At 39.8% G+C, this 26,076-nt stretch overlaps 1 protein-coding gene across 6 annotated transcripts in view; it reads left to right on the top strand.

Moving 5' to 3' along the window:
- spopla (speckle type BTB/POZ protein like a) overlaps window positions 1–26,076 on the top strand; it is a 128,231-nt gene that overhangs the window by 76,886 nt on the left and 25,269 nt on the right. For 2 of the 6 annotated variants that reach the window (XM_052011746.1, XM_052011755.1), the window contains 2 exons: window positions 8,190–8,313; window positions 20,769–20,902. In XM_052011746.1, the coding sequence (XP_051867706.1) occupies window positions 20,825–20,902 (78 nt within the window). In that variant the 5' untranslated portion in view covers window positions 8,190–8,313; window positions 20,769–20,824. Of the gene's footprint in view, window positions 1–8,189; window positions 8,314–17,866; window positions 17,988–20,768; window positions 20,903–26,076 lie in introns of those variants that run through there. The other 4 variants (XM_052011726.1, XM_052011717.1, XM_052011736.1 and 1 more) reach the window with 4 other exon arrangements.

Raw genomic sequence — 26,076 nt, 5'->3', positions numbered from 1 at the left:
AGATGCTTGTTGTATAAGAGTTCTTACTGTTGTATGTTTAAAAGATGCGCAATGTGATCTTAAGTGAAAATAGACAATATTTCAGATGAAAGATTCCTTTCCTCATAAGAAGCCTGATGTATAAATGGGAATATTATGCCTCTACTTTGAGCTGTATCCAAGTGAATTTATTTTGCTGTTACATGGTTTGGCATGCCCAAAGAACAAGTAACTTCCTTGAGTGGGCAGAATAAGTTGCGCTAAACTGTATAACGAAAAAGAGATCACAAGAAATGGGACCAAGTCTCTTTGACATGAATAATTTTGAAAAGAATTAGCAGAAAATAGAGGAAAATGAAATTCAAATTTAAAATGGTAATGATGAAAGTTCAGGTGAAAGCAAAATATTGAGATGTTAGAACACACCATTTGGCCCACAATGTTGTGCTGATCTTGATGCCGATTTATACTAAATGTCCTCCTCCTGTTTATCATCCATATCCTTCCATTCCTTTCATATTCTCATGTCTCTCTTAAAAAGCCTCTTAAACTCTACCAAACTGCCTGATTCCACTACTTACCCCTGGTACCCATTCCAGGCACTCATTGTTTAAATAAAAAAAAATTTGCCCCTCGAGTTGCCTTTAAACTACTCCACCACCCCACCCCACCCCAACCTTAAAAGCATGTCCTCTGGTCTTTGACATTTCTACCCTGGGGAAAAGATTGGAACAGGTTCTCAGAGATTATCCTATCTATGCCTCTCCTAATTTTAAAAAACCTCAATCAGGACCCTCTTAGCATCCAACACTAAGGGAAAACAACCCAAGTTTGTCCAACCTGTCCTTGTAGCTCATACCCTCTAATCCAGGCAGCATTCTGGTAAACCTCTTCTGCACCTTTTCTACAATCTCCACATCCTTCCTATAATGGGGCATCTAGAACTGCACACAATACTCCAAGTGTAGTCTGACTAAAGTTTTATGTAGCTGCTGCATGCCTTCCTTACACTTGTACTCAACACCCCTACCAATGAAAGCAAGCATTCCATACACCTTTCTTATCACCTTATCTATTTGTGTAGCCACTTTCAGTGAACTATGGACCTGGACCCCAAGATCCCTCTGTACCTCAATACTATTAAGGGGCCTACCATTAACTGTGTACTTTCTCCTTTCATTTGACCTCCCAAAGTGCAACACCTCACATTTGTCCGGGTTAAATGCCATCTGCCATTTCTCTGGCCATATCTGTAACTGATCTCTATCCCACTGTATTCTCTGATAGCCCTTTACGCTGTCCACAACTCCACCAATCTTGGTGTCATCTGCAAACTTCCTAATCCACCCATCTCCATTTTCATCCAAATCATTGATTATACATCACAAACAAGAGGTCCCAGCACTGATCCGTGTGGAACGCCACTGGTCATGGACCCCCAGCTAGAATAACAGCCTTCCACCCCTACTTCTATGGGCAAGCCAGTTCTGAATCCACACTTGCAATTCACCCTGGATCCTATGCATCTTTATCTTCTGAATCAACCTGCCATGAGGGACCTTGTCGAATGACTTGCTAAAGTCTATGTAGATAATGTCCACTGCCTTACCCTCATCAATCACCTTTGTCACCACCTTTTAAAAAAAAACTCTATCAAGTTTGTAAGACATGACCTACCCCACACAAAGCCATGCTGACTGTCCATAAGGGGGCCATGCTTTCCAAATGTGCATAAATCCTATCCCTCCCCACCCCGTATCCTTTCCAATAGCTTCCCTGCTACTGACACAAGGCTCACTGGCCTATTATTATCTGGATTGTCCCTATTTCCCTTCTTGAACAAAGGCACAACTTTTGCTACTCTAGTCCTCCAGGACCTTTTCTGTTGCTAGTGAGGACCAAAGATCCTTGTCAAAGCCCCAGCAATCTCCTCGTTTCTTTCAATATTCTGGGATATATGCCATCAGGCCCTGGGGACTTATCCACTCTAATGCATTTCAAAAGGCCCAGCACTACTTCCTCCTTAATCTCAATATGTCCCACCAATTAGCATGCCCCACTCTGTTTTCACTATCATCCAAATTCTTCTCAGTAAGTACTGACGCAAAATACTCATTTAGTACCTCAGCCACTTGCTCTGGCTGCAAGCACAAATTCCCTCCTTTATCCTTGAGTGGACCAACCCTCTCCTTGGTTATCCTCTTTTTTTTGTTAATATAAGTATAAAATGCTTTGGGATTGTCCTTAATCCTGCTCGCCAAGGACATTTTCATAGCCTCTTTTGGCCTTTCCTAATCCCCTGCTTGAACGCTTTCCTGCTATCTTTATATTCCACAAGGGCCCAGTCTGATCTTAGCTTCCTCCTCCTTCCTGACTAAGTCTAAGACCTCTCGGGTCATCCAATGTTCCCTTGCCTTACCATCCTTGTCCTTGCTCCTTACGGGAACAGCCGATCCTGAACTCTGATCAGCTGCTCTTTGAGCAACTCCCACATATCAGACGTGAACTTGTCCTGACAGCAGCTGCTTCCGAGCCCCATAGCTCCTGTCCTATCCTGCTGTAATTTGCTGTCTGCCAACTTAGTACCTTCCCGCAAGATCCAATTATATCTTTGCATTATATCCTTATGTTAGCACAATTTTTTTTTGAAAAAGCTGTAAATAATGTGGCAGCCATTGTAAAGAAATAGTTAACATCTTGGAATTGGAAAAAATGTTACAGGTAAATAGATGAGAAAGAGGAAAGGACAAAAGGGGAGGTCAGTGATGGGTGGAAGTAAAGTACATTAAATGACAAAAAATTGATGTTAGTAATAGTGAGGGAACAAAAGGCTCAGACGAGTTGTAAGTTGAGGTAGCAGGATTAGTAGATGAGGAAACTGCTGGAAATGTGAAATGAAAATGCTAGAAATGCAGAGTACCTGAAATTTGTTAAGCTCACTGAGTCCAAAAGACACAAAGCTTGCTGTTATCCTCTGGTTTTAAAATGGCTAAATATGGATGAAGAATAGCATTTAGCATGTCTTAATTCATCCATCTTGAAAGATTCTACTGTTCTTCATTGTACCATTCACCTGTTACTGTAATTTTAGGGTTTTGTCTTTTTTTTGCTGTATTTGCAAGTCCACTGATCACTTGATGTGAAGAATTTCTCGCTACTAGTCTATAATTTATCTTTTTCAAATGTTGTTGCCTTACCCATTCAATTAATTTCCAATCCCTTAACTATCTTTGCTTCTAAGTTGCTTTTCAGACTCTTCATCCCTTGTGACTTGGCAGTCAGATTCAGACAAAGCACCGAGTGTGTTCTGTCCAGAGCAATTTGCATCAGTTGATATGTCATGTACAAGTTTCTTCTCTCAACAAAATATTGCATATACCATTATGCTGTACAAATGATAAATTAACACCTGCAGGGTTATTTATATCTACTTAGGCAATGATATGCATGGAAGTGAATTACTGAGTAAAGTTGAGCAAACCAGAGACCACAGCACTGAAATTGGTTACCTTATACCATACATTTGACATTAAAGGAAAACTGATAGCTTTTGAAAAATTCTCCTTTTTGTCAGTGGCAAATGTTGGCAAGCAGGGAGGTGAATCCTTAAGGATTGGTACTGAAGTGAGGTTGGAGATCAGAAGGTAGAGAACAAAAACCTGAAAAAGAAGAATGATTTAAAAATTGTGAAGCAAGGAAGAGAGAATTTTTTTTGGCACATGGACAGGTGAGCAGTAAACCTAATTGTACTTTGGCTGTATTGTATAATGTATCCTTGGTTGGCTTTGATCCAGTGACGGCATCTGTTCTAGAATTTTCAGTAACTGTGTAACGTTTCTCCTGGCCTGAACAATGCCATTACGTTCTTTTTAATTTAACAAAATTTATTGAATTCCCTTCTTTATGAATTGTGTGGTAAATGACGTATTTACCATAATGTGCAATGGAATAATCCCCAATTTTTTTCTGAAAATATACTTTGTTCATAATATAAACAGTAAATACAATCAGGCCATATATTTTCTTGATTCACTGTACCAAGTAATTTACAGTCAGACTACAAACTCTAGTAATCTTCTGTCCAACTATTCGTACATCTCCATAGTTCTGCATCTAGTAGTTTATCTCACACCCTTCTGACTTGCTGGTGCCCCAGTCCCCATTAATTCCTTTCGATTCATCGGAGCCTTTGCAAAATTTATTGTAATGCTGTAACTTCCAACATTGAGAAAACTCCACTAGTCTGGCCCTATCAAGGTCCTGAGCATGTCAAATTATTGGCGTTTTACTCTAATAGATTCCCTTACGATGTGTCAATGTTACTAATCCTTAATGCATAAATAAGATATTTGTGAGGCTGAATGTGGTCTGTCCCCACAAAGCCTTTGTGCTGCCTGCATCAAGCTTCAGTGTGTCCTTCACCTATTCCTGATCTTGGAATGTGCCAGTTGCCAGCATTCACTTGTGGACCTCATCTTGCACTGGAAGACCAACAAATTTTTGTGCAGACCAAAGACTGTCTATAACAGTCCATAGAGTCTATGTTCCAGAGATTGTCCATACTGAACAGCCCATAGAGCATAGAGTCCTTGGGATGAACATCCTCAGGAACTAATGCATTCATTTTTTTTTAGAACACCTTAGCAAAATGCAATGTTCACAAGGTAGTGGATAACTGTCTCATCCACATGACACCCTTCTGAATTATAGCCTGCGGTGGACGTGCATGAAGGATCTGATGGGGATGGCCCTTCTCGCCATCAGATAAGTGAAGACTTGTGCTTATTTGAAAGTTGTGGTGATTAGGCCTTCTACAAAACACCTCTCCTCCTCCTCCTCCTCCTGTGTAGGGCCTGCAGGACCATTCTATGCTGTGAGTTGTGGTCAAAGTTGCTTTACCACAACAAGATCCAACTAAGTGGCACATTCCACTACAAGAAGGCCAGGCCCCTCCTTCACAATAGCTGGGATAGATGGAATCTCGGGATATAATCACACAATGTTTCGTACATACAGTTTGACATTGTCACACACAGGTTGCTATCTGGATGAGGACTACATTGAGTATGGATTTCCTCCTTTGGAAACCTGTACTTGTCCTGACGGACAAATGTTGCGTCTATGACGAAGTCACTGGAGAAACTGGTGGAAATGAAAGCATTTATCATGACAAGCAGACATTCTCTTGCAGACCCTCGCAGCAGAGTCTCACAAACTCAAAATTCATCAACTTTTTATACTACTAAGAACAATGCTAACAGTAGGTGATTCAATACAATTTCAGTAACTACAATGACGTTGTTTACTTCAACATTTTGTGTCTGACAAATGGTTCCATTAAAGTACACATTTACAGTGGGCGCACATTGTAACTGATAGGACACCTCCTGAAGGTTCAAACACCTTTGTTGGGACAAACTAATTAAAGCTACTGAGGAGAAAGAACCAGACACTCAAGATTAATGTTGTGAGGGCTGACTTGGAGTACACAAATATCCCAGTTATGATAGAGCAAATATGTCTTTGACCATGTATGACATGCTAAGTGATAAAATTCAGTCTGGTCTGGCAGCTCTCCTTCTCTGGAAGAAAGGTGCAATATAACTGTTGTAGGTATCTTGTTTGATGTAGGCCAGTTAACATAGCCCATTGTCTTATGTTTGGCTGATGCAGACGAAAATGTTTCATGGCCACATCACTTTACAAGCCATACCTTGAGCAGCCAGCCTCCTGCTGTAGGCTGCAGCCTGTTCTCTGTGGACGCCTTTTAATTTCAGAACTGATTACTGCTTTTATTTTGCATTTAAACAGATTTTTTGAAGACTGGTTGGTTCTTGTTTGTATTAATACCTGCTACCCCTATTCCATAACCTCTAAAAGATGGCTCATGTCTGACAATTCCCTAACAGACCTGACCTATTTTGGATCTCCATTTGGAGCATAGCTCAGGTAACTGCTCTGGCACAAGAGCAGGGTATGAGCTGGTACCTGTGCCACATGCAGCAACATCAAGAGCATCTTGCACCTAATGACCACGTTCTTGCCAGTCATTGAGAGGATGTGCAGTTCCCCCATTCACAACTTCTACTTCACTTTGGCTATCTGCCATTCTTCCTGGCTTCTCTGAACTGATGGCAAATCAGATCAAATTGTTGCATATTTTACTCTGTGGAAATATGGTATATTAGTCTGTGCATAGCATTTGTTATCAACTATTATGGTTGGAGTAGTGTTCTATTCCATGACTCATAAAATATGATTGGAATTGTTGGTTTTGTGGTATAACACATCAATGAACAATTCCATAAAATGAAGTGATAAAGATCAGGGATTTGCCCCAGCAGAGAAATGTGTCAACAGTCTGAATATGTGCAAGATGTCACAGTCAACAGCAAGGCTGATTGAAGTTCAGGAATAAGTGCTTCAAGTAATCACTGGTGGGGAGGCAAGAAAAATATAAGCACCTAGGTTCTTGAGTGAGCGACATCTTCAGGACATTTACTGTGGAACATAGGAACGGGAATGGGCCATTTGGCTATGTGAACTAGAATTGACATTTCATTGGATCACGAGGGATCAACTGTTGCCTGACTCCATGTATCTGCAGGTTTTCTTATTACCCATTCATTTAACAGTTTAATTCCATTTTTGGGGGAGGATCAAAGTCTGTATTTATGTACAGTGGGAACAGTGCCTTATGATTCCCCTCAAGTGCTGGCTCTACAATGCTAGCATTAATTTGTGTTTTTCCCCCTTGCTCAGGATTCTTGCAGTCAGAGGAAGATGTTTCTCTGTATCTCCCTGACTAAATTTGGGGTGATATCTTGATTCTATCTACTAATCTTTTTAAAGTATAAGTCAAGTTATACAACTTGTTATCACATTGACTCCAAGACTTGTAGATTTATTCTGGTGAATCTGCACAATATTCCCTTCAAGACCAACATGTCTTTTATGAGGTCCAATGTCTGAAACTAAATGTAACCTAATAGTATGTGAATAACTAAAACATCATTTCTTCACTTTCCTATCCCAATCCTGTTGAGATGAATATTCCATAAATACTTTGAATTATTTTTTTAAACACATGCACTAGCTCATTAGTGATTTTTCAACCAAGAGACTAGGGTACTTGTAATCCTCAGTAATTGCAGAAGGCTCTATTGTTGCACTGTTATAAAGTGCCATGATGTGACATTTTGGGAACACTTTCCTATTGACTATAGTGATCCATGGAGGTAAGAATTTGAAGAGGGAGCCTGGAAGCTTGTTTATCTGTGTAAAGTGTTGCTGTAGACCTTTACCAAAGGCAAAAAGAGCTCTGTTAGTCTTAATATGCAGGATCTGAAGTATTCATTCTACTGCAGATTCATAAATAGTAACCATAAATTGAATCTAAGTTCCTAAATTTGGTATGTTGTGCAATCTACTAAGGTGAAGATGGGGGCATGTTGCAAATACATTTTATTGAATCTTTTCTCTTATTTAAAATAATTGTTTTCATTCACTGGTCATGTTTAAATGATTTATTAGCCATTTATTGCTTTTTCTATTAAATGATAATGACTGTCAGTTTTGTTCTCCAGAGACTCCTCTGAAACTTGAACTCTTAGCTTCTTCAATTGCTAACACTCAACTCTTAACATTCGAGTGCTCTTTGTCTCATTTAATGTAATGTATAGTAGCTTTTAGTAGAAAAGTTTCACTTGAGCCAAGTATTTGAAGTAAACAGATCACAATGAAATCTAATGAATGTAATACTTAATTTTGAATTAAGTAAACCAAATTTAGGCATCTTTTTTTTAAATACTGTTTACTTGCTACATCTTGCTACACATTCATTTGTATTACTGGTATTAGCAGGTGATCCAAAGGACTAATTTAGGATTGTTTTCCCCCAGGCAAATTCTGTAAGGCCAGTAATTTTGTGATACTTTATCTTCCATGTGAGGCTAAAGAACAACTTTTATTCTAACATCCTGTTTTGCATGAGTTTGTTACACATTGGAAATATATTTTTAAAATTTATACTCCACATTTCATTTTGCATTAAAAGAACTTCACTTGCTTTACAAAATGGGCTTCATTGAGAACACACCACATTTACATTTTTGGTAGTTCACAGTAGCTAGCCATACAATGATTTTTTTAAAAAAATATAGGAATTAACAAGCTATTCTTCTTTTAAAGAAAATCCTTTTATTTTGTAGGCATGAACATTCTGGCAATGACTCCATTCTAACCAAAATACAATATTCCTGAGTGAAGGTAACGTTCCCTGGATAATTGGAATTCACAGATTAAAAAGGGCAACCATAGAGTTGTTGCCGCTAGGTGAGTATGCTCTATTAAAAAGCTAAATTTTGCCTTGCAAGTTTAAGATGTGTGAATGATGTCAGTGTTACTAGCTTCTTTAATAGTGGCTTCCTACCTTTTTGTTCTCCTTTCTCCTTTCTTCTATCTCGTGAAGATATTGACACCATGCTGATGCTTAGTGGTACAGGGTTTGACTTTCCTATACTTTGCTCATTTGAGTCATTCTCATCTGTGTTTGTACTTAAGTGTTCAGACTTTTTTCATTGTGAAAGTGCAGTTCAGATTGGTTAAGCCTTTACCAATGTCTCTACCTATATACTCTAGTAAGTGCTAAATATTTATCAGAACTTTTTTTTATTGGCTGAACATCAAATACAGCATGCAAATAGTTTCAGACATTTTAGGTTCTTATACACCGAGTTACCTTGCATTTGTTTTGAAGGCCAGAAAGAGAATGGGAGAGAGGGATAGCAAGCAAGCAGAAGTAATGGAGAACATTTGAAACCAATCAGTAAAGAGTGGAAAAAAATGCATTATAATTTGTATCTAAAGCTTGATGTTTTAACAGTTTCTAAAATATAAAATTCAGTTATTGTTGTATTGTTGGAACCACAGCTGTTTACTTTATCAGGACTTTAAGCTACGAGGAAACATCCGAGGGGCATGTGATAAAATTGGTTTCTAAAATGGTTAGCTAATAATTTAAACTGGTGGAAAAACAAATTTTGCTTATTTCTTATTTTTACAGACTTAATTTCAGATTGCTGTTGAAGTAGCACAAAGCAAGTCAATAACTACAAAAAAAGATTCCCTGAGGTGGAGGTTCCTCCTTGTTTTTTTATTATTTGTTGCTAAGTCAACAATCCCAGGCTCCACTTTTCTACCATCTCTTTTGACAACTTGATGCTACATCACTAACCACAGTTTTGGATAATTGTCATTAAGAGTTAGTGACAATTGCTTTCAGATGAACATCAAAAAGAATGAAGCTGTTATGTTTAGCAACCATGATAAATTCTATTTTCTTACAATAATGCCATCAACCTTTCCAACCTCTAAGACTGACAAAACTATCTTAGTACAGTGACGTTCCATACCCAGTGCACACATACTCCATACATTTCATCTGTTTTTCTTGCATCCCTGCAATATCTTGTCTTCATTCTTATTTTGGATGAGTTATTAAAACCCTTGAGATGTAATCAGATTTAGTGTGCCCACCCTGGAGCAGCCACAAACGTCAATAGCACAGCGGCGCACATCTCTGACACACTAAGCTATCCATCTATCGCTACCAGCCTCATTAACCTACATTCCCCAGTGCATTCCATTTAGATTTCCTGTTTATCTTCAAATCTTTTAATATCATGCATTTCTTTCCAAGTCCTCTTGCCTTCAGATCCAAGGTTTGAATTTTCAAATTTCTTCCAAGGCTTAAATCTGGCTCCATGTGTCCATGTATTTTCTGTCCAATGGAGCCCAGGCTCTGGTTGTTATGGACCTACTTACCATTGATTCAAGAACCTGCTCTGTCAAATTTGTTTTGGCTAGATTGCAACAGCCACCTTGGTAAATAAGTCACACATAGACATCTTCCACTCTGCAGAACTGGCATGGAAGCAAGTTGCCTCTGGCCCCCAAGGAACAACCTAAGGAGAGTCCAACAACAGTAGTTTGCACAGACTGTAGTGCAACTCTACTACTTGTGTTTTAGGCACACCACAGGACCATGAGGAAAGCCTTAAATACTTTGAGAGAAGCTATGTAAATTTTACAAGAAATTTAGAACATAGAAACTTGGAAAAACTACAGCACAATTCAGGCCCTTTGGCCCACAAAGCTGTGCTGAAAATGTCCCTACCCTAGAAATTACTAGGCTTACCCATAGCCCTCTATTTTACTCAGCTCCATATACCTATCTAACAGTCTCTTGAAAGACCCTATTGTATCTGTTTCCGGCAGCCCATTCCACACACACACCACTCTGAGTAAAAAAAAAATACTTACCCCTGACATCTCTTCTATATCTACTCCCCAGCACCTTAAACCTATGTCCGCTTGTGGCCACCAATTCAGCCCTGGGGAAAAGCCTCTGACTTGCCCTATCAATACCTCCTATCATATACACCTCTATCAGGTCCCCCCTCATCCTCCGTCTCTCCAAGGAGAAAAGGCTGAGTTCCCTCAACCTGCTTTCATAAGGCATGCTCTGCATTCCAGGCAGCATCCTTGTAAATCTCCTCTGCACCCTCTCTATGGCTTCCATATCGTTCCTGTAGTGAGGCGACCAGAACTGAACACAATACTCCAAGTGGGGTCTGACCAGGGACCTATATAACTGCAACAATACCTCACGGCTCCTAAATTCAATTCCCCGATTAATGAAGGACAATACACCATATGCCACCTTAACCACAGAGTCAACCTGTGCAGTTGCTTTGAGTGTCCTATGGACTCAGACCCCAAGATCCCTCTGATCCTCCACACTGCCAAGAGTCTTACCATTAAGACTATATTCCACCAACATATTTGACCTACCAAAATGAACCACTTCACACATATCTGGGTTGAGCTGTATCTGCCACTTCTCAGCCCAACTCTGCATCCTTTCTATGTCCCTCTGTAACCTCTGATAGCCCTCCAAACTATCCACAACACCACCAACCTTCGTGTCATCCGCAAACTTCCTAACCCACCTCTCCACTTTCTCATCCAGGTCGTTTATAAAAAATCACAGAGTAAGGGTCCCAGTACAGATCCCTGAGGTACACCACTGGTCACCGACTTCCACTCAGAATACGACCCTTCAACAACCACTTTTTGCCTTCTGTGGGCCAGCCAGTTCTGGATCCACACTACAATGTCCCCTTGGATCCCATGTCTCCTCATCTTCTCCATAAGCCTCGCATGGGGTACCTTATCAAACGCCTTGCTGAAATCCATATACGCTACATCTACTGCTCTCATCGATGTGCTTAGTCACATCCTCAAAAAATTCAATCAGGCTCGTAAGACAGGACCTGCCTTTGACAAAGCCATGCTGACTATTCCTAATCATATTATACCTCTCCAAATGTTCATAAATCCTGCCTGTCAGGATCTTCTCCATCAGCTTACCAACCACTGAAGTAAGACTCACAGGTCTATAATTCCCTGGGCTATCCCTACTCCCCTTCTTGAATAAGGGAACAACATCTGCAACCCTCCAGTCTTCTGGAAACTCTCCCATCTCTATCGACGACGCAAAGATCATCGTCAGAGGCTCCGCATTCTCCTCCCTCGCCTCCCACAGCAACCTGGGGTACATCTCATCTGGTCCCGGCGACTTATCTAACTTGATACTTTCCAAAAGTTTCAGCACCACCTCTTTTCTAATATCTACATGCTCAAGCTTTTCAGGCTGCTGCAAGTCCCCACTACAATCCCCCAGATCTTTTTCCATGGTGAATACTGACGTAAAGTATTAATTAAGTACCTCCTGCTATTTCTTCCGGATCCATATACACTTTCCCACTGCTGCACTTGACAGGCCCTATCCTTTTGCATCTCATCCTCTTACTCTTCACATACTTGTAGAACACCTTGGTTTTCCTTTATCCTGCCCACCAAGGCCTTCTCATGTCCCCTTCTGGCTCTCCTAATCTGTATCTTAAGTTCCTTCCTTTTAGCCTTGTACTCGTCCAGATCTCTAACATTACCTACCTCTCTGTACCTTTTGAATGCTTGTAGATTTATTATAGCCTTCATACACCATGTTTCCTGTATCCTGTCATGACTCCCCTGTCTCATCGGAACATGTCTATGCAGAGCTCCACACAAATATCCTCTGAATATTTGCCACATATCTTCCGTACTTTTCCCAGAGAACATCTGTTCCCAATTTAATCTTCCAATTTCCTGTCTGAGAGCCTCATAATTCCCTTTACTTCAAGTAAACACCTTTCTAGCCTGTCTGCTCCTATCCCTCTCCAGTGCTAACATAAAGGAGATAAAATTATGATCACTATCACCAAAATGTTCACCCACTGAGAGATCTGACACCTGACCAGGTTCATTTCCCAATATCAAATCAAGCACAGCCTCCCCTCTTGTAGGTCTATCTACATACTGTGTCAAGAACCCTTCCTGAACACACCTAACAAACTCCACCCCATCTAAACCCCTCACTGTCTGGAGATGCCAATCGATGTTTGGGAAATTAAAATCCCCCATCACAACAACTCTGTTATTCTCACACCTTTCTAGGATCTGCTTCCCTATCTGCTCCTCAATAACCCTGTCACCATTGGGCGGCCTATAAAAAACACCCAGCACAGTTATCGACCCCTTCCTGTTCCTAACCTCCACCCACAGAGACTCCGTAGACAATCCCTCCACAACGTCCACCTTTTCCGCAGCCGTGACACTATCTCTAATCAACAGAGCCACTCCCCCACCTCTCTTGCCTCCCTCCCTGTCCTTCCTGAAACATCTAAAAACCTGGCACTTGAATCAACCATTCCAGCCCTGGAGCCATCCAAGTCTCCGTAATGGCCACCACATCATAGCTCCAAGTATCGATCCAAGCTCTAAGCTCATCCGCCTTGTTCACAACACTCTTGCGTTAAAATAGACATCTATTTGACACACCAAATTTGAAACCTATCATTAGCTAACAGAAGTTGCTTCCCATGTAACTAATTTCTGTTCATGCCCAAAGTTGCATATTAAGATGGCTTTTATTAATAACCTTCCTTTTACTGGTGGGGGTGTATTTTGGGCAGTATGACCTACGTGTCCTGATTTTCATAACATTCGACTGCTATCATATAATTATACAAGTTGTGTTCTGCTCAATTCTATACTCACCTTGATGCAACTACCTCTATAATTGTTGCAGTTAGAGGAGGAACAAAATATCAGAATAATCCTGCTTGAGGCTTCATATTAATTGTAGTTCTGCAATTAGCAAGCTTTTGTCAGAAATTTGGTTGTTAAAATTTTTAGAAGTTAGAAATCCATCTCATGACAGTATCTAATTAAATATAGCTAGCTCAGAATTAGAACAAATGCACGTTTTGACTGTCGTGCATTCCTGAAACTCAAAGGTGGAATAATAAACAAAAGTTTTGGAATAGTCTGTAATCTATTATATTTGTTAAGCAGTCCAATAAATAGGTTTGCGTCAATCATTTTTCATAAGTACACTGTTTCAAATGAATATGAATTAACTATTCTTTGTATTATTTCATTGTGATCAAATTAGTATAGAAAACTGTCATAATCCACTGTGATGAGAAGCTGTGGATCTGGTTGCTAGGTTCTGTATTTGTCATATTCCTGTTAGAGTAACATTAGAGTAATTTAATGGATTCTTTAACATGAGATAGATGGAAAGAGGTGGACCCATCTTTCAGCCTAGTTGGCACTGCAAATGTGGAAGAATGTGGACAGAGTATTCGTCTATGATTGAAATGAAAATAAGTACAGAAGCATTTTTAGTTTAATTTACATGGAAGTATTACCACTGAAGCTTTGCGTTTCACCTTGTATTTGAGGTTCTTTAGTTTTATTATCTAGCTTTGTGATTTCTGTTGGATTAAAATAAAACGTCAAGCAGATTAATTTAAAGATTTTGTGAATGAAGCAATAGAAAATATTTTGCGTTGATGTCTGGCTAGCAACAGGCACTAAGGGACCAACCCTTGGCTGAACTGCTGATGGGTTTTCACGAAGTTATTTAAAGTCGTAACCTAACTACTAGTTTCACTGTGTGTTGACCAAATTTTACAATTGTTGACAAAGCAGTAGAAGAAAATTTACCTATAGATCTAGTGAAACCCTATGCAAATTTATCCATTTCCATTGTTGGTTGCTGTCAGGTGTAAAGTCAAGGTGACGTCCTGTATCCATTAATAGTCATGGCTGCAAACCAGGAAGCAACAAGCTCCATTTCAGCTAATATTTCATATTATTGAGTGCAAAATTAGGAATAGAACATAAGGTTAAGTAAGGTGGAAGCTGAAAAACATAACCTTAAATATCAAAATTCAGTATTTTGTAGGGGAATGGCAGTCCACACTATCTGGCACATTTTGTTTTGGGGCCAAAGGCATTGTTAAGCAGTAACTTTGGTTTAGTGCACCATTAAAACCTATTCAATAAGGTGCAATAATATCACGGATTATGAAGAAAGAGATCCAAATTCTGTGGAAGTTTAGAAGAATGAGGAGTGATCATATTGAAATAGATAAGATTCTAAGGGTACATGATGGGTAGAAATTGAGATGTTTCCAATTGTGGAAGAGCCTTGAGCAAGGGACATAGTTGCAAGGTATTTTAAAATTGTAGGAATTTTCTACTCTGGAAGTTTGTGGGCAATTGAGACCTGGGGCAGATCAGCCATGATCATATTGAATGTTGGGGGAGATTTGAGGGTGATTTACCATTTTCATGTGATTTCACCACACTATTTGGGAGTGAGGAATTTACTGGTTACGGCACGGTAGCATAGCAGTTAGTGCGACGCTATTACAGCACCAGTGATCGGGGTTCGATTCCCGTCGCTGTCTGTAAGGAGTTTGTGCGTTCTCCCGTATCTGCGTGGGTTTCCTCTGAGTGCTCCGGTTTCCTCCCACATTCTAAAGACGTACGGGTAGGTTAATTTGGGGGTTTAAAATGGGCGGCGTGGACTCGTTGGGCTGGAAGGGCCTGTTACCACTCTGTAAATAAAATATTAAAAAAAATTTATGTTGGTGAGTGATTTCCACAGGCACTGAGCTAATCTGCCTAGTTTTCCCAGTATTCTTGGTGCCTGCGTGAGAATCCGGATTCTGGCTCCATCTAGGGTATTGGGTGGGAGAGGGAATGGAAAAAGCCATCAAAATTTGCAGTAGGATTTGAATAATGACAGTAAGGCTCAACAAATATAACCTGTTACATATTATCTTATGAATGGAGGGGAATAAGAACATGGCAATATTAGCGAAAAAAAACATCCTTTTCTGAGATTGCTGCAAATGAAATCTCGTGTTGCAGTTGACTGCATGTTTCAAGCTATAGAAAAAACCTAAAGTAACATGTTGCTATATTTCTACTGTGATTTTTTTTCATGATATTAACCTTCAGGTTGCTTTTTTTTGGTTCTTTGTGTGTTGACTAGTTATTCGGATTGCCTACTGCCAGGTGAAACAAAATGCAGTGTTATCCTAGTAGTTATAACAGAATATTAATACATTGCAAATTGTAGCTTTTTCTTGGGCATTCCTTTGTGGGTCGAAGATGAAAGACTTCAACTCTGGTTTCTTGAGCTCTAAGTTGGCTAATGAAGCCAGTGTAGAAACCCAGACCCTTTCACAGATGGTACAAATGGTGACCAATAGGGTAGGGCAGGTAGGTAGTCTGAGGTGGTATGCTTCTTTGCCACTTACATAGGGCTCCGTGTGCACTCAATGAATGACCTTGGTTATTAATACCATCCCAATTGTTCCTCCTCCCACTTTGAGCAGTCATCGACCAGAGATTCGCAGGAGTCTGGGAATGTTGCAATTCTTCAAGGAGGCCCTGAGCACAATCTTAATTTTTTTTTTCCTCTGTCCATCTGGTAGTCTCTTCCAATGACAGATGCTCTATTCTGAGCTCAGTTTCAAGAACGTGATGGCAGACATGAACAACATGGTCTTCTCAATATGGTCAACTTGCTGTAACTAGGGCCTTAATACTGGTGGTACTAGACTGGGAGCAAGTGCTGAGATTGGTTTATTTGTCCTGCCAGTGAATTTAGATTTTGCAGATACAACTTTGGTATTTGCCTGTTATGTGTGCAGGTCTCAGAACCACAAGGATCACTGCTGTGGTAGACAATGAATTTTGCGCCAGGATTGATGTCGTGATTTTCAAGAATCCTTCTCAGTTGATAATAGCTTTTTTTCTAGAATAGCTGTTGCAAACCAGTTGTCATTGGTTTTGATCCAGTGGCAAGAGGGCCCACGATAATTGTAGACCAGCTCTGCTGCACAATTGTTCATGCTGAGTCATGAATTCATATGTAAGATGCTACCCAGCAGGTGCACATACACTTGTGTGTGTATGTAGGCCTGCATGAGACAAGGAAGCTCTCCCTTTAGCTTCTCATCAACTTCATCACTACACCTGTTGCCAGCCCTCGATCGCAGCTGCATACTAGGCTCCATTTCCATTCGCTAGTTCAGCCCACACAAGTAACGGTGCCTCCAGTCCCCTCTGCCAGCTGCTTATGTAACTGCATTCCAGCCTCTGACTCGCTGCACATCTAACCTCACTCTGGTCCCCTGCTGCAGCTGTACTCCTAACTAGGGTTTATGCAAAAAGGTGGCTTAGTTGCATCAAATCAAATTTTTTGAAGTTGGAGCACCCTAGGCCACAAAACAAGGCAACACTGGGGCTACGTTTGATATAAGCTCGCAGCGCTATGGCCCACAGTGTCTGTAAATTTAAGTCACAAATTTATTGAGCAACTTGGGTGTAAGGTCAACATTTAGCCAATGCACTGTCAGCCTTTAAGTGAGATGCAAGTCTAAAGGACACTTTGGTCAATACCAGGCTATGGATGACCCAAAAACAAAGTGGGTCTTGTAAACACCATAAAAATCTCTTTTTAAATTGTGTCCAACTTGAAATGCTGGGGCTGATTTTATTTTTCTTTTAGCCCTAGTTCATCACTGCATGTGCTTAAAGTAATATGGCAAATAATCTGTTTTCATGCCTTTTCATGTGGTATTAAATGTTCTGCATGTAATGATTTTACCAAATAATCATCAGCCGATGCACAATTAAGACTCCAAATTCATCGGAGTAATACATTGGTAAATCAGCTTTTAATTTGAAACAAGCAAATGTGTTCTTAAAAAAAAACTGATTTTTGGGCTTATCCAAGCTTGACTGTCATTTCACCTCTATCTGGCTGTAAATAGTAAAGGACTGAGTACTGAACTCTGTCGGCTCAGTACTTAACCTTTATTTTAAACTGCAGAGAAAGGATAGCTTTAAAAATTATTACAAGGTCTGTTATTAGAGAGAATTTCCAAAGATTTGAGTAGAACTAGCAGGAGGTCTGACAGTTTTTAAAATTATATAAATGTTAAAGATTGGTTTTAGAAAGAAAAGTAAAAAGTAGTTTTGGGAGTATTGGTGATAAATGCCCTCAATTGATCTGAAGTGCTGGTAGTAACGCTTGTATTTCTACAGGCTGGAACTTGTTGCAGTGAACTGTTGTGCATGTCAACTGCCAGCAGGCTTTGGACAAATTGGAAACACAAATTTTTGAAAGGTGCATTTTTTAATGCTGACTTTATTAGAAGACCCAAAGACTATGACCATGTGCAAACGTATACATGTGCGCACATCTACGCTAAGTAGGTTGGGTAGCATCTAGAGGGAGAAGCAGTGTTAATGTTTCGGCTTGCTAACCTTTCAGGTCTCAACTTGAAATGTTAACTCTGTTTCTTTCCACAGATGCTGCCTGACTTAGTATATTTCTGGAACTGCAGTATTTTGTCTTTATAATTCAGTCAAGCATCCAACAGCATCACCTGGGGTTTGCTGGTTGATGAGCTTTGCAGCCATTTTGTACAGAAAGCTACTGAACAGTGCCGGTCAAAACCTTGATATGCCAATTCAAGGTGGATATCAGTACAACTATGATAACTTGTATATGCGTTTCCAACATTCTAATGGTAGGCTCTGGTGTGCTTTTGATTTGAGAATGGACCAGTAATTATGTTGTCACAATAAATAAGGCTTCCTCAATCAGTGTAGTTCAGTCTCTTTGCACTTGATGCTACTCTTACTGTTTTAGTGCTGTGTATGCAGTGGTGAGGGGAGGTTGCAGCTTCTGCTGTTAAATCTTAATTTTTTTTAAATGATTGGTTAATTAGCATTTGCTATAAGCTATTTAATGGGTTTGAGAGATGTGCCACTTTGCAGGTGAAAAACTTAAAACAATCCCATGTGGAAGGCATTAATGCATTCCACACTGGAAGTGTATTGGCCACTGAATTAGCAAGGGGGCAAAAAGTAGCATTCATAATTGCACACACAACAGCTTTTTGTCCCTTGCCATGTACAAGGGACTACTTAGCAAAACTGGAAAACGAATAAAACTGTAGAAATGCTGGGAAAAATCAGCCAGTTGAGCAACATTTGTGGAAGGAGAAAACAGTCAATGTTTTGGGTTAATGATCCTTCCTCAGAATGGGGAAGAGTGGAGGGTTTATGGTTTTCAAAGCAGAACTGGAGGAAGGGGTGAGTTGTAAAAGAAGACCATGTGGAGATGGGGAAAGATGGATCAGATATAAGGAACGTGAGTACTAGCTGTTAGCAAGACATTTTAAAGAAATAAGACATGATCATGATAATGGGTAATAATGAGAGTGCAGTTTACCTGAAGTTGGAAAATTCAGTGTTCATTTCAAAGGGTTGCAAAGTGTTGAGATAGAAGATGATAAAGCTGCAGACAGGTCAGAATGGGAGTGGGATTGAACATTTAAAGTAGCCTGCTACAGGATACTCAGGATCACCTCTGTGTACTGAGAGCAGGTGCTCTGCAAAGGGATCATCTGTTCTGTGTTTCTCTTCTCCAGTGTAGAGGAGATTAACATTGTGAACACCAAATGGCAACACAAGTAGATATTGTGATTTTAAAAAAGAAGGCACATGGTATACTGCCTTTGTCAGTTGGAACATTGAGTACAAAAGTTGGGAATACATGTTGCAGCTGTATGAAACTGGTTAGGCCACATTTGGAGTATTGAGTGCTCTTTTTGTCACTGCATTACAGGAAGGTTATGGAGGCTTTGGAGAGGGTGTAAAAGATGCTCGCCAAGATATTGCCTGACATGAATGTATCAGCTATAAGGAGAGATTGGTCAAACATGGATTATTTTTTTTCTGGAGTGTTGGAGGCTGAGGGGCAATCTGATTGAAGTACATAAACTTATGAGAGGCATAGATAGGATAGACAGTGAAGGTCATTTTCCCAGGGTGGAGGGATAGATTTAAGTTTAAAGGAGACGTGCGAGGCAAGTTTTTTTTTACAAAGAGTGGTAGGTGCCTGGAACAGACTGGTCAGTTAGGTAGAAACAAGATAATTAGAATTTAAAATCCAGAGAAATGTGAAGTAGTACATTAGGGTGGTATAAAAACAAGGGAATACACAACAAGTGGAACAATGCTGAGTGTTATGGAGGAACAGAACAGTTGGTGTGTGACTCCTCAGATCCTCAAAGGTAGCAAGACTTCTAAATAAGGTATTTAGAAAGACAAATAGAATATTTTCCTTTATTATCAGAGGGGTCAAAAACCAAGGGAGATGGAATTAAAGTAATTGATGGAGGGGAGATGAGTGGGGGAAGAAATTAACTTGTGGGTGCTAGGGGTCTGGAACTTGCTCCCTGAAAGGGTGGTAGTAAAGGTAGAAACTCTCAGACTTCTTAAAAAGTACTTGTGAAGCTATGACCTACAGAGATGTGGATCTAGTTTTGGAATATGGAAATGGACTACGTGGCTTTTTATTCCCCCAAATCAAGTTAACATTTCGGGTCAATGACCTTTTCTATTCCAAAATCTGATGAAACATTATCTATATTTGTGACGCTAGCTGGCTATGCCAGATTGTAAATTTTTAGATTACTTTTTATTTACATGAACAGTAATTTGGATACAGCCAGGTTGGCATGCCACTCATTTAACAAGTGTGAAAGTATGCAAATAAATTGTTGGGGAAAAAAAAATATTGTGTTTCATGGAAGTTGGTATGAACAAGTATATAGAGTTGGGTTATTTGCTTCAGGTGCCATCTGCTTTGTGATGAGCTGTTTTGCCCACTCCTTATTGGCTTCTGCTCCTCATGTTCTGTCTTAGTAATAATTTATGTTCTTCAATTTTTTGAAAAGAAACCAGTCCACTCCACCGCCACATTTTAATGCTGATGTGCAGATCGAAATTAATTGGTGTATGATGGAAAGCATTATTGCTTAAGCTAGAAGCACCCAACGTGTAAATGAATTTATGTCAATCATAGTATAAAAGATGCCATTGTTGATCTAATTGGAATTAACAATACATTGCTATTTTATTAGATCCCCTCCCCATTAATCTATGGGAATTTCACTAGGTAGTTTGCATTGCACAGGGGAAGTTGGTTTGGGAAAGGATTTATCAATGTGAAAATGCTTGCCAAAGATGTCACATTTGACCCATTATGTCCCTGTATTCTATTTCCGTAACACTGAACATTACAGATGTTGTAAATGGAAGATTGAAAAAGCAGTATATTTTGCATAGTTCTCTATGAGAGAGAAAACTAATACACATACTATTTTTTCAGTGCAGGCAAATTCCAGCAATTTGGAATTATTTAAGAGATTCAGTAATTCAATTGCTTAGAATTTTTAACTTGATTCTGTCTCACACAGTCTCTATATTTAGAGGTTAGTAATTTAACTGTTTCATTGCAGGAGAAACCCTGAAATTCGCTGTGGCATCTAGGTTCAAAACAGTGGACAAGCTGGCAATGTCAAGGGTGCCAACACCCCCTCCGCCTGGAGAAATGTCTAGTGGACCTGTGGCAGAGAGTTGGTGTTACACCCAGGTACTGTACATCCCAATGCTTCTGTGGTTGATTACAAAGTCATGACAGTGGGACCTACTTTCTCTGGAAAAGCAAATTTAAGTGTTATGACATTCACCTGGCATTTAGCTTTAAATTTGAATTGTTTTACTTCATAGTTGGGTATGAACGGAGAGAGACAACTTGTGTGAGACATGGGCTACAACAGTGTAATCAAAGATTGCCAAATGGGTAAAAGTAATAGTAGTTGGTTTTGGTATTCACATCTTACTTGAGGCATTCATTCATGATTGATTGTAAATGTTGTGCATATCTGGTAGAAAAGCAGGTGATCCTTATGGGCAAAATGCAGAGAGGGTGATTAAGGGCCCACTGTGGATATTGCTGAAGAAAAGGCTGAGCTGTTAGTTTCGCTTTCCATTCAATCTTTCAGGGCAGCCTTTTATTTTGGTATTCATTCCAACAATTTACTCATAACATCCCTCGAAGTTTTTAAAAAATAATTGTGGTGTAATCGCGCAATCTTGTTGCTATTCACTTTTGTTTTTGATTGCATCGTTACAGGAATTTTCTAAGTCATGAGAGCTTCTCAATTGTTCATTACTGAGGATTTGGTAATAAAAGTTTGTCTTTGATTAATGAAACTAGGCAACAGAACTGGAATGAATAACCCATATTCGGTGGTTATGGTAGTTAAATCTTTTTTAAACTATCTATTTGGAACCCCTGGGCTGGGTAAAGAAAGCAGGATACGTAGGCAGTGCCAGATAGGCACTGGGTGTTGGAGCTGTGATTGTAAAATGAAAGCAAATGGTTCTGAACCCTATTGCTTTCTGGGTGTAAAAGATCCTAGGGCAGTATTTGAGGAATAGTTGTGATATTTCTGTTGTCCTGACATATTTATTGTCTAATCAACATTACTAAAGTAAATTATTTGGTCATTATCAAATTCTTTTCCATTTCCTGTGTTACAACAGCAAATGACACATCACAAAACATTTTATTGTTTCTAAAATGCCCTGGGATATCCTTGCATTCATGTAGCATGTTTCATGAAAACATTTTTTCTTCATCTCGCGTTAAGTTTATATTTAGCCATGGAATGCTAAAGTGTCCCCTTCTATTACAGCTTGCTCAAATATTACCAGGGTTTCTTGATGATACTCTTGGTCAAGTGTTATCTTGTTGTGCAGGTCAGTCCTGCTCACACATCTAGAAATCGGCTCTTTTGTCTATGTTTTGATAAAGGCTGTCAGAGATTTTGAACAATGTGGCATTGTCTGAGCTCAAAATGGGCATCTGTGATTAGGTTATTGCTGAATAAGTGATACCTGCCCTACCAAAGCACCTATCATTTTATAGATGGTTAAAAGTAGACTGGTGGAGCTAATTGGATGGTTTGGGTTTTTACTCCTTTATATAGACATGTCATTCTCGAGCAAATTCCTCCTATTGTCAAAGCCAGTGCTGGAACTTTACTGGGCCAACTTGGCCAGGGGAGCAACTTCTTGAGCTCATAAGTGCAACAATAAGGACTTTATTGGTTCCCTTCCCTTTTTTGTATCCTTTTGAACTCAATATTTTTAAAAACATGGGGCAAAGTAGATAACCTGAAGGCAGGTGATTTTGAAATAGAAGCCTGGGAGGGGCTGTGAATGGGCAGGAAGTGTTATATAGGCACCCAAATGTGGAGGATGAATATATCAGATGTATGTGAGATGGTTACTTAAACTGATTTAGGAAACCAACATGGGAGCAAGCTATTTTAGATCTACTATTGTGTAATGAGAAAGTTTCTATCGATACATAAAAGGAAGAGATTAGCAAAGGTTAATGTGGTTCCTTTACAGACTGAGGATAAGGAAATGGCCAGGAAGTTAAACAGATATTTTGTATCGGACTTGGGGGAGGAAAACACGAGTCTTCCTGTTGTGGTAGAGGATTTATGTATGTAGAGAAAATGAGAAGCTCAAATTCACATTTTGGGGGGTGGGGGGGGAGGGTAGGGATGGAAAAATTAATGGGACTGAAAAGCAAACACCTTAACTTAAAGACTGGCATCTTAAAGGTTTAAAGAAAGAGACAGTGACGATGGTGGATACAACAGCAGACATCTTCCAAAATTCCAGGTTCTAGAACTGCTCCCACGGTTTGGAAGGTAATAAATGTAATCCTATTGTTTAAGAAAGAAGGGAGAGAGAAAATGAATCATAGACTACAGGTGTGTGAAGAAGCTATTATGAAGGAGGTGTTAAAAGAGCACGGTATTGAGGATTAAATACTGGAATGGACTGAGATTTGGTTAGAACAGAAAACAAAAATAGGAATAAATGCAACATTTTTGAGTTGCGAGGCTGTGACCAGTGATGTGCCGCAGAGACGGGTGCTGAGTCCCTGTCGTTATCTATAATCAATGAGGGGATTGTATAATTGCCAAATCAGGATATGTTGCACAAAGCTTAGGGGGTAATGTTGTTTGCAAAGAAGATCCAGAGAGACTTCAAGAGAATATAAACAGGTTAAGTGAATGGACGAGCATGTGGAAGATTGAATGTCAAGCGGAAAACGTGAGGTCATCAACTTTGGTAGGAAAAAATTGAAAGGAGAATTATTTAATCACAAGAAATTGAAACATGTTAGTGTTCAGAGGGACCAGGATTTCTATGTACATGAATCACTGAAAGTTGGTATGTGGGTTCAGCAGGCCATTAGGAATGCAAACTTATTGCAAGATAACTTGGGTACATGTGTAAACATGTTTTGTTCCAATTATATAGGGCCCATATCTAGAATATTGTGCAGTTCTGGTCTCCCTAAGGAAAGATAGAGGCAGTTCAGCAAAGATTTACCAGAGTAATTCTTGGAAAGACAGGCTTGGCATAAGAAGAGAGTTTAAACAGGCTAGTCCTGTACCTCTTGAATTTAGGGGAATGAGAGGTAACCTCATTGAGAACTAAAGTCAATTTAGAAAAAAAAATAGGCATGTGCAGTTTATTTGAAATTTAATGCATAAATTTAATAAGCACTATATTTAGACATTACCACTTTGGAAAATGCATGTCTGTTTAATGCTGTTTCTTAACTTGCATAAGACCATCGTATTTGGCACCCAGAAGTGCCATGCAGAGGAGTTGTATCACATAGCTGTATAGATGAATTAATGTTTCTGGGAATATAGGAAGAATTAAAACAAAATAGGACCGGTGTAAATGGGGGTTAATGGTCAGCATAGACGGTGGACTGAAGGGCCTATTTCCATGCTGCAAGTCTCTGACTTTATGTATTTTTCTATTACATTTGCCCCTTGATGAAATGAGCATGCACAGATTAAAAGGAGATAAACTTATAATGAAGTTTGAGCAAAACTGGTAAATTCACTTAATTTCAAAGAAGGCAGAGGCTAATGAAATCACTTAAATATTTACCACTTTTCTGTTTCTATGGCTAGAAAGAAAATAAATTTTTAAAAGTTTGTCAGAGAATGTGGGCATTGCTGGCAAGATCAGCATTTATTGCCTGTTCCTACTTGCCTTTGAATTGGCTGCTAAGGTGGACACATAGCAGTGGTTTGGATGGAGGCGGCATGCTTGGAGGGTCTGGGACAAGCGTGTCCTTGGAAAAATCGCAGAGCTTATAGGTGTGTGACTTGATGCCCAGGGCTAGGGTTGCCAACAGCTGAGGAATACTTACTCTCCTTTTTGAGGTGTGGTGGCTGAGCTGGGAATTCCTCAGACTAGCCTCAGCTCTTTATGACGACAGGCTGATTATATCAGACTCGGCACCTGCCCCTATCAACCTGCACCTTGAGATCCAAATAGTACCAACCAAACTGGACCCAGCCTTCAGCACCAGCTGCAGCCTACCCCTCAGACCATGTCAGTCCATGTATTTTCCCCCAAAATACTGTTGAATAAAATTTGCAAGTATGTAATTCAGGATGTTAGTCTATTTTACTGTACCGAGTGTATCATTGTGTTTACTTAGAATACTTTTTGGCTTCAGCTTTTCATTCCAAAATATTCCATTACCAAAAGATTTGAGAGCTTATTAAAGCAGGGTCCAGCCTCTTGGTATCCAATGGGAGAACTGTGGTCTTTCCCTATAGAGCCTTTGGAGTGAATGCACAAAGCTCTGTCTATGCGCATAAGTTGCTGAAAGAAAAAAATGCGGGTGCAGCAAATGATTAGGAGACAAGTCATTTGTTGGTGTTTATTATGAGAGGATTTGAATACAAGGAAAGAGATATCCTACTGCAATTTTATGGGTGCTTGATGAGATCACACCTGGACAATTGTGTACAGTTTTAGTCTCCTTGCATAAAAACCAACTGATATCCTTGCCACACGGAGTGCACTGAAGATTCACTAGACTACTTCCAGGGATTGTGGGTTTGCCATATGAGGAAAGATTGAATAGACTGAAACAGTATTCTCCAGATTTTAGATGAGAGAAAATCTCATTAAAATTTGCAAGACTCAACGGGCTGGATGCAGGGAGGATGATTACCCTGGCTTATGAGTCTAGAATAGTGCTTTAAAGTCACAAAATGAGGGGTAGGCCAGTCAGTGACTAAGCTGAGGAGAAATTTCTTAACACAGAAGAAACCTGGAATTTTGTACCCTGAAGGACAGGGAGAGGGTGCGAACCAAGGCCCTGGCAAATCAGAAGGGAGCATAGCAAACATTACCTCTTGAGCCAGATGCCAAACTGTTGGGATTTCCACATGGTTAGAGAGTGGGTTATCAAAATTTTACTTTATTTGGGATAGTATAGGAAAATGTTGAGGTAGGAGGCCAGACATGACCTTGATGAAGAGCAGTGAGGACTCGAAGGCCGAAATGGTTACTCCTCCTGTTTCTTATGTTGGGTTTGCCTCTAAATTTAATTCTACACACTTAAAGGACTGCATTGCTTTTCTTAAAAAAAAGTGGGATTTTAGGAATGAGTGACTTAAAGTGAATGGATCCTTAAATTGGATTTTCCATTTCCTTTTTCAATTAATATCACTTCATTCTATGTCTCTTTAGCCATTGACCTGAGCTACTACTGGGATTTTCTGTAATGCTTTAGGTTTTGTTGTTGTTTTGCCACCCCCCGCGCCCCCCCCCCCCCCCCACCACACAGTGGGCTGTGGGAGTTGTCCAAATTTCTGTCTCTGCAATAAGTTGTAGTCTGCCACTGATCTGGAGGCTGTT

Source organism: Pristis pectinata, chromosome 1 (assembly GCF_009764475.1).
Source record: "Pristis pectinata isolate sPriPec2 chromosome 1, sPriPec2.1.pri, whole genome shotgun sequence".
Taxonomy (NCBI): Eukaryota; Metazoa; Chordata; class Chondrichthyes; order Rhinopristiformes; family Pristidae; genus Pristis; species Pristis pectinata.
The sequence above is the reverse complement of the archived record's forward strand: the minus strand, read 5'-3'. Positions and strand labels throughout refer to the sequence as shown.